The sequence below is a fragment of the Podarcis erhardii genome, assembly GCF_964252035.2.
Source record: "Podarcis erhardii genome assembly, chromosome: 2".
Taxonomy (NCBI): Eukaryota; Metazoa; Chordata; class Lepidosauria; order Squamata; family Lacertidae; genus Podarcis; species Podarcis erhardii.
The window spans coordinates 25,451,018-25,470,016 of NC_138498.1; the positions used below are offsets into that span (position 1 = coordinate 25,451,018).

The 18,999-nt window shown below is 42.7% G+C and overlaps 2 protein-coding genes across 6 annotated transcripts in view; one reads left to right on the forward strand and one right to left on the reverse strand.

The window, feature by feature from the left end:
- LOC309334860 (ABC-type organic anion transporter ABCA8-like) overlaps positions 1-13,540 on the forward strand; it is a 107,669-nt gene extending 94,129 nt beyond the window's left edge. For 3 of the 4 annotated variants that reach the window (XM_081849504.1, XM_081849503.1, XM_081849505.1), the window contains 10 exons: positions 902-1,028; positions 2,684-2,775; positions 3,039-3,211; positions 3,533-3,608; positions 5,511-5,605; positions 6,074-6,193; positions 6,746-6,886; positions 7,982-8,061; positions 9,664-9,719; positions 10,912-13,540. In XM_081849504.1, the coding sequence (XP_081705630.1) occupies positions 902-1,028; positions 2,684-2,775; positions 3,039-3,211; positions 3,533-3,608; positions 5,511-5,605; positions 6,074-6,193; positions 6,746-6,886; positions 7,982-8,061; positions 9,664-9,719; positions 10,912-11,010 (1,059 nt within the window). In that variant the 3' untranslated portion in view covers positions 11,011-13,540. The remainder of the gene's footprint in view (positions 1-901; positions 1,029-2,683; positions 2,776-3,038; positions 3,212-3,532; positions 3,609-5,510; positions 5,606-6,073; positions 6,194-6,745; positions 6,887-7,981; positions 8,062-9,663; positions 9,720-10,911) is intronic. The other variant, XR_014153297.1, reaches the window with a different exon arrangement.
- Positions 11,315-18,999, reverse strand: part of LOC309334859 (cholesterol transporter ABCA5-like) — a 52,485-nt gene continuing 44,800 nt past the window's right edge. For both annotated transcript variants that reach the window (XM_081849502.1, XM_081849501.1), the window contains exons 34-39: positions 18,687-18,781; positions 17,534-17,653; positions 17,273-17,422; positions 16,193-16,272; positions 15,633-15,688; positions 11,315-15,303 (exon numbers count right to left, since the gene is read on the reverse strand). In XM_081849502.1, the coding sequence (XP_081705628.1) occupies positions 15,196-15,303; positions 15,633-15,688; positions 16,193-16,272; positions 17,273-17,422; positions 17,534-17,653; positions 18,687-18,781 (609 nt within the window). In that variant the 3' untranslated portion in view covers positions 11,315-15,195. The remainder of the gene's footprint in view (positions 15,304-15,632; positions 15,689-16,192; positions 16,273-17,272; positions 17,423-17,533; positions 17,654-18,686; positions 18,782-18,999) is intronic.

The following is an 18,999-nucleotide window of genomic DNA, read 5'->3' on the forward strand; positions in this document are numbered from 1 at the left end:
AAGAGAAAAGGACTGAGGTCTCCTAAATAAACAGAGCTCTGTGTAGGGATGAGATATTAGTGTCCGGAAGAAGAGTGTCAGTACCTTAAGTGCTGGAAAACTAAATACTGCAGATACCCTGTTTTTCAAAAGCCAAGCCATGCACCCCCATACTTTTGAAAATGTTGATATCTCTACAGCAGCTTTTGTTATGTGAATGGTTATGCAGACCACCAATTGGGAACCACTGTCTTGGCTTATTAACATCTTAATGTTAAGGTGAGCTACTTGACCGAACAATAATTCTGGGATCTAGGTCTTGAAGCATCATATTTTCTTCCATCATCTTTACCTGGTTTCTTAATATGCCACAGTTCTGACAGTTGTTTGCATTGCACAGGTGTGTGATGGGGATGCTGGCACAGTTAGTACTATCCAATGATGTATACTTGAGGCATTTAGCTTTGGAGCGGGACCACAGCTCACTGATAGAGCTCATGCTTTCCATACAGGAAGGCTTCAGAGTCAATCCCCGGGCTCTCTTTACTGTTCAGGTAGAGGCAGTGGCGTAGCGTGGGGGGTGCAGGGGGGCCGGCCGCACCGGGCGCAACATCTGGGGGTTAGGGTTAGGGGGCGCAAATCCACGGGTTAGGGGGTGCAAATTACTTGCCTTGCCCCGGGTGCTGACAACCCATGCTACTGGGTAGAGGGCGTGGAAATCCTTTGCCTGATATCTTGGGATGCTGCTGCCAGTCAGAGAGTAAATAGACAAATAACCTGGCTTCTTATAAGGCAACTTCTTCCTATGTTTCTGTCTGAAGCAGAATGTCTTCCATGGCTCTTGCTTTGACCCACTTAAACGAAAGGTATGTATGTATATATATGTGCCATAAGCAAGCTTCTCTCTTCTGCACCTATTTAGAGACCAGTTATCCTAGTCAGCAACTTGCGCAAAGAATACAGAAGTGAGAAGGCTTGTTCCTGTGGCAAGAAAAGCAAGACGCTGGGGAAAGTGGCCACCAAAAGTGTCTCCTTCTGTGTTAAAAAAGGTTTGCTGGCAATGGAAAATTACTGTTACAGCTTGACCAAAGAAAAGCATAACTTTTACTCTGTAGTCATTTTGGGGGATGCTTGACATTTGAATATATTGTAAGTGACTCAGATAGGAAGGAAAGGAATCAGTATAGGGGCAGACCAATCCTAAACCCTAGATCTGCTGGCTGCTTGTTGGGTTGGGTTCTGATGTGGTGCAGGTGCCCCTTTGCTGGCATGGGGCCACAGCTGCTGTTGAAAGTTTCGCTGCCATTGATCTACCAGTTGCAGCATTTTTACTGGCAGTAGCCCCAGAAAGGCGGTGTTCCTGGGGAAAGCCAGAAGCAGAGCCAGACTTGAATCTACTGAACCCAAAAGACCCTCTTCTTCCTAGATGGGACCCAGGATCAGGCTTGTTACCAATGGCAGCTTGGAGATGGGTTGGGTAATTGCATCACTACAGTGGTACCTTGTGTTACAGATGCTTCAGGTTACAGACTCCGCTAACCCAGAAATAGTACCTCGGGTTAAGAACTTCGCTTCAGGATGTGAACAGAAATTGTGCTCGAGCGGCGCAGCAGCCGCAGGAGGCTCCATTAGCTAAAGTGGTGCTTCAGGTTAAGAACAGTTTCAGGTTAAGAACAGACCTCCGGAACGAATTAAGTACTTAACCTGAGGTACCACTGTATTGGTTTCAGTGGAAGGTACTCCCAGACCGGCTGATGCAAGCCGGCAGGGCTTTGGAAATAGTGGGGTGATTTGCCACTTTTCTCTCCATTGTACCCAGGAAAATTTTCTTCGCTGTTGCAGAAAGTTAAAACTAAGCAGAACTTATAGAAGAAGAGAATCAGGCTGTTTAAAATTACTTAAGTTATTTTAAGTTTTGTGTAAGTTTTTTTACTATATCAAAAATCAACATTAAAAACCACATTTCTCTAGAGTCTAAAATAATTATAGGGAACCTAAATTGCTAAGATAGTGATGTGTTGTACTATGCATGTTTACTCAGATGCAAGACCTGAAAGTTTAAAGTTGCAGCCTTAGTCTAATGATCATATCCAATTGTAAGACTTTGAGTAGTACCTGGGAAGATGATTTGAGTAGTACCTGGGAAGATGACTGAGGCAACTGAGAGTGCAATATTTCTTATGAATATAGCTATCTGAGACCATATAACACCGGTCCTGAAAGACCTTCATTGCCTCCCAGTACATTTCTGAGCACAATTCAAAGTGTTGGTGCTGACCTTTAACGCCCTAAATGGCCTCGACCCAGTATACCCGAAGGAGCGTCTCCACCCACATCATTCAGTCTGGACACTGAGGTCCTCCTCCAAGAGTCTTTTGCTGATTCCTTCACTGTGAGAAGTGAAGTTACAGGGAACCAGGCAGAGGGCCTTCTGTGTAGTGGTACCCTCACTGTGGAAGGCCCTGCCTAGAGATGTCAAGGAGATAGAAGACATCTGAAGGCAGCCCTTTTTAGGGAAGTTTTTAATGTTTGATGTATTTATCGTGTTTTTAATATTCTATTGGGAGCCGCCCAGAGTGGCTGGGGAAACCCAGCCAGATGGGCAGGGTATAAATAATAAATTATTTTATTTTATTTTATTATTTTATTTGCTGGGATAATGTATAGTATCCTTACAAAAGTGTGAGTATGTGTGTTGTTCTAGGAGAAATTTTGGGGCTACTTGGACCCAATGGAGCTGGTAAAAGTACAACAATGAATATGATAACAGGAGACACAGATCCAACAGCTGGACAGGTAGGTGTGAGCACTAAAATGTACTCTTCTTTTTCATGAACAGATGCACCATCACTGCAAAAGCCAACTTCAATGCATTACAAAGAGTAGTATGGCAATGGCATCAATAGCAGATCCCCATCTTGGACTAGTAACAGGGAGGGATTTTTGCATGGGAGGTAGAAGATTGAGGGCTGGCCTTTAATTTCCTAGATAGGGCTTTTATATTTCAAAAGATGACTCATGTTGGACAAATTTAAATGGGGCCACAATATTTTGGACAGGTCCTGATGAAAGGAGCTGATGCAGCTGCAACGGAAGAAAATGCTGTCGGTTTTCTTGGCTACTGTCCCCAAGAGGATGCCCTCTGGCCCAGCCTGACCATGAAAGAACATCTGGAGATTAATGCAGCTGTGAAAGGGATGCAGAAAGACTCAGCTGGTGTTGCTATCAGTCGGTAAGGGCAGCAAAAGATCCTGTTTTCATGGTACACTTCCTATTTCTTAGTTTTTGGGCTACTGAGTGCAAAGCCCCACATTCTATACTTGACAGAATCGTTGGACTTTGAAAGCTAATTGTTTTTAGCATTGACATTTCTCCTTGGGAGGTGGGCAGTTAGCATTAAGTTCTTACACTGGCAAATAGCACATGTGGTTCATCTCCATTCAGTATCATAACAGCATCCCTGAGATTCACTTGCAACCTCCCCTGTAATTCTTATGCAAAAGAGATCCATTCTAAATACTCCAGATGTCGTTTCTTCTGCCCTTTCTTTCAGAATAGTTCAAGCTCTAGAACTCCAGGACCATTTGAAAACGGCAGCTAAGGCATTACCTGCTGGACTGAGAAGGAAAGTAAGTTCTGTGTTTTGTTAGTTCCTTGAACCGGTTGCCAAATATTTAATGTTGGCTAATGGCTAGAGACCAAGCGGCATCACAAGGTACTTGGGTTTGTTGCTCAGTCAGAGCTAGTTCTTTGCCACTGCACTGCCTATTTTCCTCCTTGCCCACACTGCTGCGTCCTGGTCTTCACCGACACTGCCGCCTCCACCTCTTCACTGCTGTTGTTTGCCGGGAAGTCCATCTCATCTGCCTGTCTACTGAGAGAAAATGCTCTCTCCCACTTCCCTGTTCTGTTAACTAAATTGTAGGTTTCCAAGAGGCAAGTCACAGTGATAACAGCAAGAACCTTTATTGAACTACAGAACTTGATAACAGGGGCAAAGCAACTGCTTATATCCATTTCTGGAGGCCTGGGCCACTCCCACTCCCACTCCCAACGTGATTGGCTGTCTTCCAAGCTGCAAATCACGACTCAGAGTCCAAGGGCCAATGGCAGAGGCCCAAATCCTGAAATGTTCTATGATTGGATATCATGTATCGAATCAGGACACGGGAACTCAGAGTTCTTAGTCCAGACTCAAGCTCAGGCAAACATGGACCACTGAATACATAACATTAAAAATCAGGGCCATTCACAGCCCACTACAAGGAGGGCGGCAGGTGGATACAGTGTGCAAACCTGGAGCCAGCCCTGGTTTATTAACATCTACATTGTATGTCATTATGTTATGCTGGCTGGGAGATTAGCCTGTCTTTTGAGTTAATTGGATTGGTTGTGAATAAGAAGATGCGATGCAAGAGGATCACAGAACAATGTAGTCCATGGTACAGATTGCTGTTTTGATGATTTAAACAACATATCCACACCTTAGTTCTTAACAGACCTTCTGCTCTAAATATGCTGCAGTCTTACCAGGGTGTGTCCATTCAAAACTTTGGGACTGAAATTATCCTTGGAAGTCCTAATTGTCTTGCTTGTCCTCAGTTTCTTCAAGGAAAAAGGGTTCCAAAATGAAATGTATTATCAAAATCTCTTATTGGCTTATTTGCCTGTCCGAGCATTCGGCATGTTTTAGTTTGGTCTCGCTAGGGACGTTGGAGAATTCTGACAAAAGCGGTAATGAGAACAGAAATTGCCAATGCTTGTTTATCCATCCTGTTTCCGAAATGGAAATGAACCCAGCATGTACCACTTTGTTTTGCATTTACTGTTGTTGTTCTTTCAGTCCACAAACAATACATAATTCATTATTCTTTCCACCGTTGCTTCCTTTGCACTGAAACAAATATTTTTGCCACAGCAGACTGTGAGACAGATAATGCAGTTTGGGCAGAAGAGAAACTACAGCACAATGGAATCAGTGTGTGGAAGAGAAAACAACGCCATCGAGAAAACAACAATCACTAGTTCTCACTCACATATTGATAATTTTCTGGGTTTCTGCACCCGGGCAACTGTCACCACAGACTCATCTGTCTTCCAGAACCCTCTGCAAATATTATTAGTTGTATTTGTACTTACTCTCCCCCCCCCCCAATTAAAGGTAAAGGTGCCAGTCGTGTCCGACTCTGGGGTTGCGTGCTCAACTCGCTTAAGAGGCTGGGAGCCAGCACTGTCTGGAGATACTTCCGGGTCACGTGGCCAGCGTGCCAAAGCTGCTCTGTGCACGGAAACGCCGTTACCTTCCCGCTATAAAGCGGTACCTATTTATCTACTTGCACTTAAGGGTGCTTTCGAACTGCTAGGTGGGCAGGAGCTGGGACCGAACGACGGGAGCTCACCCCGCCGCGGGGATTCGAACTGCCGAACATGCGATCGGCAAGTCCTAGGCGCTGAGGTTTTACCCACGTCCCAATGTTTGATCAAATGTTTGAAGCAACTTTAAATGGTTATTATTATTTCCTTCATTTTAGTTATGCTTTGCCCTGAGCATGCTGAGTAATCCTGCAGTGATGCTTTTAGATGAACCAACAGCAGGAATGGATCCTAAAGGAAAGCGCCAAGTGTGGTGAGTGACTCATGCACTTAATATCTCGAAGCAGGTTTGTGAATTTGCAGTACATAACAGCATATCACTCAAAATAAAATGTATACTTATAATGATGTACTTGCATTTAGGAATCCGAGTAAATATTGTGAATTTGTTCAGTGCCTTTTTGAAATACAGTGGTACCTCAGGTTACATACGCTTCAGGTTACAGACTCCGCTAACCCAGAAATAGTACCTCAGGTTAAGAACTTTGCTTCAGGATGAGAACAGAAATCGTGCTCTAGTGGCGCGGCGGCAGCAGGAGGCCCCATTAACTAAAGTGGTGCTTCAGGTTAAGAACAGTTTCAGGTCAAGAACGGACCTCTGGAACGAATTAAGTACTTAACCCGAGGTACCACTGTACCAGACAATAATGTCTGTTAGGAACAGGCTGTTTACGGCTCCTTCAACCCTACTCCACCCTAGTAAATCTTATGTTGACTGCAGGAAAGCAATCCTCACTGCGCTGAAGGACAAAGACCAAGGAGCCATTTTGACAACTCACCACATGGAAGAAGCTGAGGCAGTGTGTGACAGAGTAGCCATCATGGTGACTGGACAGCTCAGGTTAGCTTTTTGCATTTTGTTTTCCAGCATATTAGGATACCATAAACAGCTGTTGTGCTGATGGGGAAAAAGTTTCTTCTTATTCCTTTTCCACCTTCTCATAAGAAGCTTGCTGTATAGTTAAGTTTTTACCTCTATCTTCAGTACACTGTATTTTATTTTATTGCTCTGGCTAGTGGCTGATGCAAATAGATTCTTCTGATTATGAAGCTTGCCGTGTTCAACTTATAATCTGTTACGTTTTTGACAATAACTGTGTAAAGTGTGTTTTAAAAATAAATTTTATTAGAGTTCATAAAGAAAAATACAGAACTTAATATCAAATATCTTTTTTATCAGCATTGATCTAAATAAGATAAAAACATAGCAAGAAAGAAAGAAAGAGGAAAAGATAAAGTTCAGAACTTCCCATCTTCATCTGTCCGCTATATATAAACAATAATGACTTCATCCACTCCAATATAACACTCAACAAAACCACTTTCTATAACAAAACATTATCTTCAATACCCAAATCCAAATGTCACAAATGCTGATTCCTTCCTTCTGCAGGTGTCTTGGTTCTATTCAGTATCTGAAAAGCAAATTTGGCAAAAATTATTTGCTCCAAATAAAAGTTAAGGGCGTGGACCATGGGGAGCTTCTGAATACTCATATTCTACAGATCTTCCCACATGCAGCTCGTCAAGAAAGGTAACTGCAGTGTTTTTCCTGCAGCTTAACACACAATTTCCTGAATTATTTTGGTTACTATAGTTTATGTTCAGAGGGACGCGTGTGGCGCTGTGGGTTAAACCACAGAGCCTAGGACTTGCTGATCAGAAGGTCAGCGGTTCGAATCCCCTCGACAGGGTGAGCTCCCGTTGCTCGGTCCCTGCTCCTGGCAACCTAGCAGTTCGAAAGCACACCTGTGCAAGTAGATAAATAGGTACCGCTCCAGTGGGAAGGTAAACGGTGTTTCTGTGCACTGCTCTGGTTGACCAGAAGGGGCTTAGTCATGCTGGCCACATGACCCAGAAGCTGTACGCCGGCTCCCTCGGCCAATAAAGCGAGATGAGTGCCGCAACCCCAGAGCCGGCCACGACTGGACCTAATGGTCAGGGGTCCCTTTACCTTTATAGTTTATGTTCTTACTTATACCCTTTTACTTACCCTCCTTGAGCTTTTAGTAATGGGCCAGATGAACAGGATGGGGACAGAATACCCTTCTGCTTCTTCCTGTCCCCCAGCCTTCTAAGCCCCAGTGAACCAGGACCTGCCACATACTGAGAAGGTGTTATTTCCGGAGACGGCCCCACACTCCCCATTTCAGGTGGCTTCTGTTTCTATCCATAGGTGGATGAGGAAACTCATGTGTTCCCCTTTCGAACCCAATAGCAGAGGCGGTTTTAGGGTGGCATGCAACCAGTGTGATTGCACTGTGCGCCTCCCCAGGAAGCACCAGAAGGCTGTAGAATAGAGTGAGAGAGGTGGGGGTGTGCCAAATTTTAGTGCTGCACAGGGTGCCGTTGAAATTTGAGAGCCCAAAGCATGGTGCTGCCAACAGCCAAGGCTGTGCACGAGGAGACCCTATAAAAATCTAGTCTTGTTGCTCAGCAGGAAAAGTTTCTCTCCTCTCTCTGTGTGTGTGCGCATATGTGTTTGCATGTTAGATTCAACTCCCTCCATTCCCCCATACTGGACTTTGGTTTTTTAACCAGGGCTGTGTACACATAGACCGCTTGTACTGCACTTACTCCATTTGGATCAAAGCCATTCTGGTGACTGAGTTGATTTCCCTCCCCTTAGGATATCCACTTTGTTGGCCTACAAGATCCCAATGGAAGATGCGCTGCCTCTATCAAAGGCCTTCTCCATGTTAGAGGAAGGTACATACAAACAGACTGTGTAGTTGTTTGTGGAAGATATTTTAATGCCCACCTGATATGGGTATTGCTCCCTTTCCTTCCCTCTACGCACAGTGGAGAGGATCCCTCCTTCCGACTCACTAGGTAGGCCTTCCCTACCTCAACACCTCTAGAAAGATGTGTAACATCCAGCACATTAAGGGAATGTAGAGGCATATTGTATCTCGCAGGTTCCCTTGCTGCGAGAAGCCAGGTTACAGGGAACCAGGCAGAGGGCCTTCTCGGTAGTGGCACCTGCCCTGTGAAACGCCCTCCCACCAGATGTCAAAGGGAAAAATAACTACCAAACTTTTAGAAGACATCTGAAGGCAGCCCTGTTTAAGGAAGCTTTTAATGTTTAACAGACCATTGTATTTTAATATTTTGTTGGAAGCTGCCCAGAGTGGTTGGGGAAACCCAGTCCAGTCAGATGGGCGGAGAATAAATAATAATAATTGTCAGAGTCACCCGTGGTCCCAGCTCACAAGAGACCAAAGTCCACTCCAGCTTATGTACAAAAGCTTTTATTCAAGAACATCAGTAGCTTTAGATCCGAAGTCCGTGACCCTACGTCTGTTACCCTTAGACCGCTGAAGTCCCCTCTGACTCGCTCCCCCCTCGACACCAGTTTAAGAGGCTTGTACTGGTCCACCTCTTTCTCTCTTTCCTTTTCCGCAGGGTCTTTCTGCCCCCCTGTGTTCTCTCCCTTCGGGACTCTCCCGAGGCTGAATCCTCTGCCGCCTCCTCCCCCCTCCTTCGGGCTTTGGGACCAGGCTCCTCCCCAGGACTCTCTTCATTTCCGCGCGCCTCCCATTTTGAACTTGGCGCGCTTACGTTGCTCTTGACCTTCCTTTCGACCGTTACATTGCCCTCAATACTACTTTCCTCCCCTTCCGGCAGCACGTTTTGCCCTGATCTCCTTCCCCTCTCTGCTTCCTGTTCTGCTCCTTCTGACACACTGGTCACTCCTCCCCCCTCACTCCGTTCCAGCGGAGCAGCCGGTCTCGCTCTCCAACTCCCACTGGGGGTTCCCCCTTCCTTTCCCTGCTCCTGACTGCTTCCCCCTCTAGCTCCCCTTGGCTTGACAAGAGGGGCTCCCTTTTGGGAGTCCTCCGATTCACTGGACGGACTCATGGACAATCTTGGGTCATTGTCATCCTCTTCCTCGTCAGTCTGGAATCCTTCCCCCTCACTCTGCGTCTCTCTCCCTGAACCCCTGACAATAATAATAATAATAATAATAATAATAATCATCATCATCTACATGTTTGTGTGCTCTTTCTTGCTTCAAATGCTGCACCCTCAGACATCTGGGGTGTTGAAGAGACGGAAGTGCAGCTTGCATGAATGAAGGTGCAAGGTGCATCATGGGAATATAGAAAGCTGCCTTATGCAGAGTCAAACCATTGGGTCCATCTATCATAGCATTGTCTTTGCTAACTGGCAAAGGCTCGCCAGTAACCTAGAAGGAACCTTGTACATAAAAAACAGATGCTCTGGCACTGAAATTCAGTCATTCCCATGAAAAGAACCCATCAAGCTGATTTGGGTCAACCAAACATAACTGGCTTTTTATTCACACAGCTAAAAGAAGCTTCAGTTTTGAGGAGTACAGCTTTTCTTTGAACACCTTGGAGCAGGTAATGTGATTTTCAAATATAATTGCATGGTGGGATTTGTAGCACTGCATTCACCATTATTCGGCTTCCTCATGGGCTTCCTCTGCTGGATTGGAAAAGTAGTGCCAAGCATAGCTGTCAACCTTCCCTTTCTTTGCGGGAAATTCCCTTATTCCAGTGCCGTTTCCCACTGCTATCCTGGATTGTTAGGTATCCTGTAGACTGTCCCTGGGACAGGTGAGGCTGCTGATCCCTTATTTGCAAGGCTGCTGATCCCTTATTTTCAAATCTGAAAGTTGACAGTTATGGTACCAAGAGAGCTTGGCAAGTGCCTCCCCAGCCAGTGCTGGATCTCTGCATGCAGAACTAAGGATTTCTGCAAAACCACTTCTAGGGATTTGGTGAAGTTCTCCTGAGCCTGGCTCTGAAAAGAACTGGGGCAAGGCAAAGGGTCACCCTTAAAACCCCAGCAGAGGAGATTTTTCTGCCCACTCAGCTTAAAATATTGCTAGCTTTCCTGGTCTCTCAGATTGCCCCTACTGGAGTCAGTGGAATGGCCTTGCTCTGACATACTAAACGGGGAAATGGAGATTCTTCCTGGAAAGAACTGGGAGGTGGGGAGGAGCCTACAATGCACCCACAGGTGAATTCCTTGGTTTCTTCTGCTTTATATGTGTAGCTACGTGATTCCATTGCATACAAAAGGGGGAGAAACCAGCCCATGGAGCGAGTTAGATGTTTCTTGCAGGTCCTGAAGGAGGGTGATTTTTTTTACCCTTGATTTTCTCCCTGTAGCATCTTTTCCTTATCATGATCATTAGTTTGTGTACAGACAGTAGAAAGATCTCCCCACTTCCTTGGAGATGCATGGAGTGTTTTTGTTGTTGTATTTTGAGTTCTTGGATTACCTAAAAAAAATATGGAGTTCATCAGGGTGGGTTTTTTAAAGAAAATGTTCAGCTTACAATTTTTGAGCAGTTAGACACACATTCTGGATTTAGACTGCTATTAATTTGCCATATTGAAAGGAAATGGCAACTGACATGATGGAGTAGGGTCCCTCCTTTAAAAAAGACGACACATTTAGGTCACATCTGTACATAATAGGATTGAAATTTAATTATCTTCATTTTCATCAGAATGATCCAAAGAAATGTGATGCCTTTCAAGCACTACTTAGCTGAAGAAACCCTTTTTTTACTGTATTGTGCAGGTTTTCCTAGAACTTGTCAAAGAGCAGGAACGTGATTGTTTCGATCCGTCTCTGAGCACAGCCTTTGAATGGCAACAGCTGCAGCAGGCTGATGTTTAAGTTGTTCACAACCTAGACATGAAACTGATGCTTACAGGAGTAAGTGCTGGTCCCTTGAAACAAGAAGGATATAAGAAGGATCTAGCAGCCCGTCTCTGAATAATGTGTCTCCTTTGGCATGTGAGACTGGAGTCCAGCCTTTTGACGGGAGGACTTTACATATAGCTCTACATACAGGTCTGTGTGACCAAAACCCATATTAGTCATACCTAGAGAATGAAATGTACCATTTCTGGACATGTTCATTCCCTGGAATTTTTTTATTTGTTTTCCAGAAAAAAATGTCTTGAAATTTTTTTTGGGGGGGGGGCGTGTGAATTGAAATATATGTAGTACATAATTCTTATATCATCTCAGCTTAATTTACTACTTAAAAACCATAAAATGCATTATGTATAGCTTAGAACCTAACATTGTACTGTTTGGCATATTTATCAGGTTGGAAAAGGGTAAATGCCTTTGTGATTCAGCTTTCCCCAGCAAGTCTTTTCCCACAAGCCACTCCACCCAGGCCTTCCTTATTTTTCACTGCTGCTCTTCCTATGCCATCTTCTTCTGGCTGACTCCATGACACCAAGCACCAACAAGTTCAGCTGTCGCCAACTAACCAGCACCTGGCTAAATATGTACTTTTTTCTGGCCCCTCTAGTCCAGCTCCAGCCAATGGTGCCAAACTGAAAATTCTGAAATTATCACAGCTGTTAGTTAAGGCCCCAAGCGGCAGGTAAACTAACTTCCACAGGAGCAGACAGAAAACTTCCCATGTCAAATGCATCACAATGTAGTACAAATGTCAGAACACATTACCCAACATCCATTAAAACTTAGTTCAAATAAACATTACTTCTTCACACTTCATAGTAACATCGAACACTTTTGTAGTGTATCGTCATCTCATACAGTATGTGAAATAGGAACTGTGGACACAATTAGCTGCATCAACCCATAGAACTTCATTTAAATAATATGCCGTTTAAATTCCAACCATCTCATGCTTCCTTCTTTCACCAGAAGCACTTTCTAGAAGATTATTTGCTTCCGATTCTAAGCTTTCCTTTTTATCTCCATAAGCTTCAGAAAACTGAAGGGTTGCATGAATGAAAGAAGCTCCTCTACTATTTAACATTTCCAGGCACATACAAGCTGCTCTGCACATATTCTTTTTGGATCAAAGCTGTATGAAGCTGGCAGGAAAATTAACAGGTTGCACATTCCCCACAAGATTCATGAATTGTAACTACCTAATACATAGATATTAGAAACCATAAGGAAAGGAGGGAGTGAAAGACAGCTAAGGTTGAAAAATGCCAAACCATAAAGAGATCTAGATTATTATATTTTTATTTTATCTGAAAAAAATATATTTGCTTTTGCAGAACATATATTTGTGAAAATTGTACTAAGTTACGTCCGTCAGTTGATCAAGACTTGTAACGGAGCATAATTTCTGTTTCTGGTGCTGTTGTTCATGGGTTTATATTGTTAGAGATTGAAGTAAAATGATGTATGTAAACTAAAGTGGCAATACTTTCTCTAAGATTGTTTCCAGACAAGCAGCTCCTAGCACTAATCTTTCTTTTGTAATCTGCAAGTACTACATTTTTAAAGTAATAAAAAAAGCAAAATGGAAGATTGGATGGAAGATTTGTTAGCACTACCATCATGAAGCCAGCACGGTGTCACCATACATCTGTGCAAGTCTGCCGGAAGCATGCATGTTAAAACAAATGCAAATCTGCTAGAACCCACAATTTAACCATCAAACTATAGAGTGCATCAGTGGCTGGAACATCTTTAATTTCATAAGTAGAGATATAAGGTATGGCTTTCATTCAAATTCAGTTTCTCATGGGGGTGTGATAATATGATCTCCACTTTATTCTCTTTACAAACTAATGCTAAATTGATTACATGCAAGTATGACTTTATCATATAAATGTTTATTCCTCTATTTTGTTATTCCAGCGGCCAATGGAACAGATTCATTGCTTGCCATGGTTATCAAAACATTAGAACTGAGGTGTGCTGCTACAAATTGTAAAGACCTTGAAAACGGAACACAAAAAGTTAAGTCTGTCAAACATGTAGTACATCTTGAGTGTTGATATTAAAAATGGCAAAAGATAATGCAACGCTTTAATGTGCTGTATAAAGTGATTTAGTCATGTTGCCTTTACAATTTGCATTGGAAAAGTGAGAGAAACCCATTTAAATAAATGGACGTATGCATGCATGCAGTATACAGGGTTCTTTGCAACTTGCAATGGTAATGGTTTAAACCACCCAAAACAAAATGGAGCATTGGTAGTCTTATACCACATTACACATATATTGAAATGTATTTTGACATTATTGAATGTAATTCATAGTGGCTTAAAGTGACTGGCTGCAGGCAAAATACTTAGTTTGAGCTCATGAAATGCTGACTATACCCATCTGACCAGATCTATTCTGGATAATGTGACTGTTGTTCAGAACATATAACCCAAAAGGGGGAGCTAGAACAATGCCATAAATGCCATGTCACTAATTCTGAAGTGCAATTGCTTTTTTTAAAATAATTTTTATTGGGTTACATGAGTACACACAGCATCTGTTTTCAGTTCAGAGTCCTTTCTACAGATCAGTCATATTCGACATGAGACGCTAATGTTTTAGTCAATAAAAGGTTGGGCGAGAAGAGATGGGGGGAGAGAACTAAACATTCATTCTTTTACATAGTGTTTTGTGTCAGCGTCACATGGGTAGGTCCTCTTTCTATTCATTCATTCGTCTTCACTGGCGGTGAGGGAGATTGGGAGGCAAGGCCTGGTTGATTGCCTTCAGTTGACTGCAGTGAGTTTTGTTTGCATGGGTGAGAGGCAGGGGTTGTTAGGTCAAGTTAGTCATATCGATTCATATGCAGTCGGTGGGTTCTGGCCTTGTTGGGCTGTGTATGTAATGAAGGGGAGGCACAATGGGGTGAAGGCATCCTCTTTTGTTTGTCCCCATGCTAGTTTCAATTTGTTGGTTAGGTTTTCCCAGACAGTTTGGTCCCAGTGGCTTATGTTCACTCCTGAAGGTCACCTCCAGTGTCTAGTTATGATGATCCTGGCTGCTGAGCATAGGTGGGTTATGAGTTCTTTGTAGTGTGAATGTGCCTATTGTCTTGGAAAATATTCAGTAAGGCCAGTTCTTGGGTGGCTTCTAGTACCTGTTTTGTTATTTTGCCCATTTCTTGTAGGACTGATGTCCAAAAGGGTACAACCGCTCCAGCATTTTGGTGGGGTTCCTGGGTGTGTCAGACCACCTTTCGGGTTGCTAGGTACCATCTAGAGATAGGTTTCAATGTGAGTTGCCTTCTTTTGGCTTATATTTAAAGGGAGGTTTAGACCACAGTTTGGTCCATTGGGCAGGGTTTATTTCATAACCCATATTGTGCTCCCATGGTTTTTTGACTGAGATGAGGAGATTTCTGGAAGTGCAATTGCTTTTTTAAAAAAGAGTACTGTAGTACAATAAAGAGTTAACAAGCACTTCAACAATGACCCTAGCAAACAAAGGTTCATGCTCATTCAATTAGGTCAGCAGCAGCTAATGCTGCCTTTGCTGCAAACACATCATTGCTGGATATTTGTAAAGTGGCAACATGATCTTCTTCCCTAGGCACTACAGACTGGACGTGTATTCTTCAGCTGATGCTAGCACAGTGTTGCATCAGGTTCTTTGGTATTCGCACTACAGTTGGGAATTGCTGTGGTAAGTCCCAACTCAGTTAACCCTTCCTTAACCCACTGAAATAGGACAATTGGTCTTACCTGAAGCTTAAATTTAGTGGGTTAGGAAGAGTTCGCTGGGGCCCAGCCATGGTCCTTCCCATAAAACTAACGAGTTTCTTGAAAAATAAATTGCCCCCAAACAATATATTAAGTACATTGCCCTCTTTCCACCATTACTACAGAACAAAAGGATAAAATCATAGTGGTTTTCATTATTACTTTTTTTAAAAAAGAAGCAAGTCTTCGAATAGTGGTAAGAGTATTCAAAAATAAAGGCATTTCATAATATTTCATAAGGCAAAGAAGGTTTGCTCAATTGCTCAGGAACAGGCTCTGTAATATATTTGTTCTCTAGAGCCACAGCAAACAAATATTTAGCAAAAACCCTGACAAGCGAAGCTCTTGAATTTCTGCAATGTGAAACAAATCAGAAAATAACTCTCTCCCCCTGGGATCTTTCCCAACTAATTGTTCCATTTAGGGTTCCAAAATTGCTCTCTTCCTCTTCTTGCTCTTTGACAAGTTCCATAAATACCTAAAATGAATAAGAAACATGAATTAATACATGGATTCTGCCCAGTCCTATAGGCAGAATAGTGCTCTAAGCTAGTATAGGTTTCTAAATCTCCACCAGTCAACAGTGCTATACTACAAATCATCTGTACATGTAAACATAGAGGTTTTTCTTCTGGGGGATCAATTCCCGACGACACCCCCCACTATGTGACAAAACATCATTAGGTATGTAACTAATTTATAAATTATAAAATGACAATTTTATATAAGAAATGTAAATGGAGACACCGCATTTCAAACTTATTTTCTAGGGCTGGCATGCTCTGTTCTTGAAAAAGGTTAAATTACCTGTTCCAGTGTTGCTTGAGAAAAGCTGTACTCTTCAATATTAAAAGCATGTCTTGCTGTTAGAAATGTTAAAAAGAAGTATTTACAATCATAGGCATCAAAAGAATACATACACACAATCAACTAAAATCAGTATGGCCAGAAGTGGCCATAACAGGGTGCAGGAACCCAGCTGTCCTCAATGGGAAAGCCACTATGAAGTTGTAGTGCAGTGGATTTAAATGTTTAAGGACACTGCAGCCTGTCAAACATACCTTGTGGCTCTAAGGGAATGGCAAGTTTATTTCTCAGGAGACAATCCTGTGCCTCTTTAAAATGCTCTGACTTTACTATGCCTCACAAAAGCAAGGGAAGAAGGTGACACATGCACCAAGGCAAATGGCCTGGGAGATGATAAAAGCTTGTAGGCAATCTAACGTTTGGATAAAGGAATGTGTTGTTTACATAGTGTTTGGGGACAATGTGGGAGTTTGGCAGGGTGAATTCAGATTACTATGAGATTTGGATGGATAACTTAGAACCCAGTGATGAAGATTCTACTTAGTAAATTGTTGCCTCACCTTCCTCCAGTTTAGAAAAAGATACTGCAAGCGAGTGGACATCTTCCTTTGGGATTTTGTAAGCCAAAACACAGGCAATGCTGCAACACACAAAAAACAGACACAAGTACATACCACCACAACTAAGCAGAAGTAAGAATCACAAAATTGCTTGGAGTAAAGTTGCAGGAGTTAAGCATTTTGTACAATGTAGCCAAACAGGCACAATAACTCTGAATCAAACTAGAGGTTTTATCTAATAGGAAGGTATTTAGATGATACGAGAGGGAGGCATTCAAGGTGCTTGCCTAGTTGCCAAAGCATTCACTGATGAAACCTTCCATGTACCAAGTTCCATATATTTTGAGAATGAAAATGTGTTGATTAACCATAGCAATACAGTGGTACCTCTAGTTACAAACTTAATTCATTCCGGATGTCCGTTCTTAACCTGAAACTGTTCTTAATGGGGCCTCTTGCTGCCGGCACACGATTTCTGTTCTCATCCTGGGGCAAAGTTCTCAACTCGAGGTAACTCTTCCAGATTAGCAGAGTTTGTAACTCAAGGTACCACTGTAATTCAGGGTTCTTTCACTTGAACACTATGAGGAGAGACTTAAATCAGACCAGTCTTAGATGTGCACCTCTCTGCTCCCATCACATCAAGAAAATAATAATGAGTGATTCAGCCAAGCTGAAGCGGGTGGGGGGTAATTAACTCCATGCTTGGACAGATCCTTGACACAGCAAATGCTGACAGGAATGGCAGCTTCCTGTCTTCTGCAGCTATGGCTCGGTAAATGATAGCAAAATAGACAAGGGGAATGCTGGTTGCTTTACTATGCCAGTTTCTTTGGTGGACCTTGGACCACATTTCCAGAACCTCTGGTCTATAAGGTATGTTTCTCTAGTAAGCATTACTCAAAGCCCAAAGTGTACAAGAGCTCTCATAGAAAACTAATACATTTTGGCAATAGTGTTTTCTTTTCTTATAATTGTAATATTTTCTCTCTGCTTTTATTTTTAAAATGATTGCTTGAAAAAAGAAGGGTAAGCACTTTTTCTTTTTAATGCTCAGAAACGTCAACTATTGATTTCTACCTTTTCTGGCAACTTGCGTTTGGAAAGATGCGCAAAACCATCCTTTGAAGATGCTCCTTCTGCTGTAAATCCGGCACTTCTCTTAATTTCATTTCTAAGAAATATCCTCTGCCAAATTTACTCTTGAGATGTTGAACTGTACCAATGCACCTATCAGTTTTGGGGGAGAGAGACAGGCAAACAAAATAATAGATTTTGGCATTAAATTCGTTTTTAACAATAAAAATCTGAGCTTCTTCACTCAAGATGCCAAGGAAGTACCTTAATTTTCCAGACACCAAGATTGCGACTCGATCACACACAGCCTCTGCTTCTTCCATATAATGAGTTGTCAGAATAGCTGCTCTCTCCTTACTTTTTAAGGCTGCCCGAATTGCTTTCCTATGGTGAATAAGTTACAAATTGTTGCTCTTTCGGTGTGCAGTTACATATAAAGGGCATAAGATCATTTGTTGGATCTTCCGCAAGTGAGTGGGAAATGTACAGGCAGTGGTATACTGTGAGTAGCCACCAAATGCATTCTCTCCTCACATTCCCTCTGACATTTAGGGATCATCCAGACTTCCTGTTATGTTGCACTTTCCAGATATAGGTCTGCCTTTTAAAGGCCCATGTCTTAGTGTTTTGCTTTGTTTTTTGTCCTGGTGCTTTCCCTGGGAAAACCAACATTTTACTGCTGAATCGGAGCAAATGGCAATTCACGGAAAACCCAGTTGCCCTTTGTTCAGATTCAGCGGTGAAATGCAGGCTTTGCTGGGGAAAGCGCCAGGACACGCTCAGAGCTTTAAACCCATGCCTTAGAAACATGGCACAAAAGGCAGTCTGGATGAGCGCTTAGTCATGACATGCAGCTGGTGCCATGGAAGTTCTGTGAAAGAAAAAGAACAGCCAGTGGGAACAAAGCTACTGTGTGTCAACATCAGGCATAGGCAAACTCGGCCCTCCAGATGTTTTGAGACTACAATTCCCATCATCCCTGACCACTGGTCCTGTTAGCTAGGGATAATGGGAGTTGTAGTCCCAAAACATCTGGCGGGCTGAGTTTGCCTATGCCTGGTCAACATGAAAGATGAAACAGCAAAGAGGGTGGAAAGAATCAGCTAATAGTGTTCCTCAATGCCACACCCAATTTTGACCGTAAACTCTTCAGGGGAGAAGGTTTGTTTTAGCCCTGCTAACATCTGTCATATATATAAATGAATACACCTATAGCATTAATAGGAAGGCAGCCAATAATATGGGATAGATTATCTAAGCATGTATCTTCAAGATATGTATATTGTAAAGATGCAAAAAGACTGAGCCTACTGTTCAGAAGCAGAAGAGAGATAATGAGCAAAGCATGGTTATAAGCCACACACACATGTGATATTGCTTTCCACATAAAGCCTCCATGATATTTGGGGTTACTCACCACATCTGCTGTATCCCTACAGGGTCCATACCAGTAGATGGCTCATCTAATAGAGTAACATTAGGGTTACCAAGCATACTAAGAGCAAAGCATAACTGAAAGAGAAGGGAAGGGAAGGGTGACCATTATACAATGCACCATTGGCTGCATTTGAACACTAATGCCAAGCCAAAAATCCTGACTTAATTCTGGGATATGCACAAGTGATGTGCATCATCATGCAGCCCATTTCCTACTACTTTGCTCCTTCCTTCCTACCAGTGGCAGAACAAGCCAATATTTTTAGCAAAGCTTTCCATTGTGAGCAAACCTA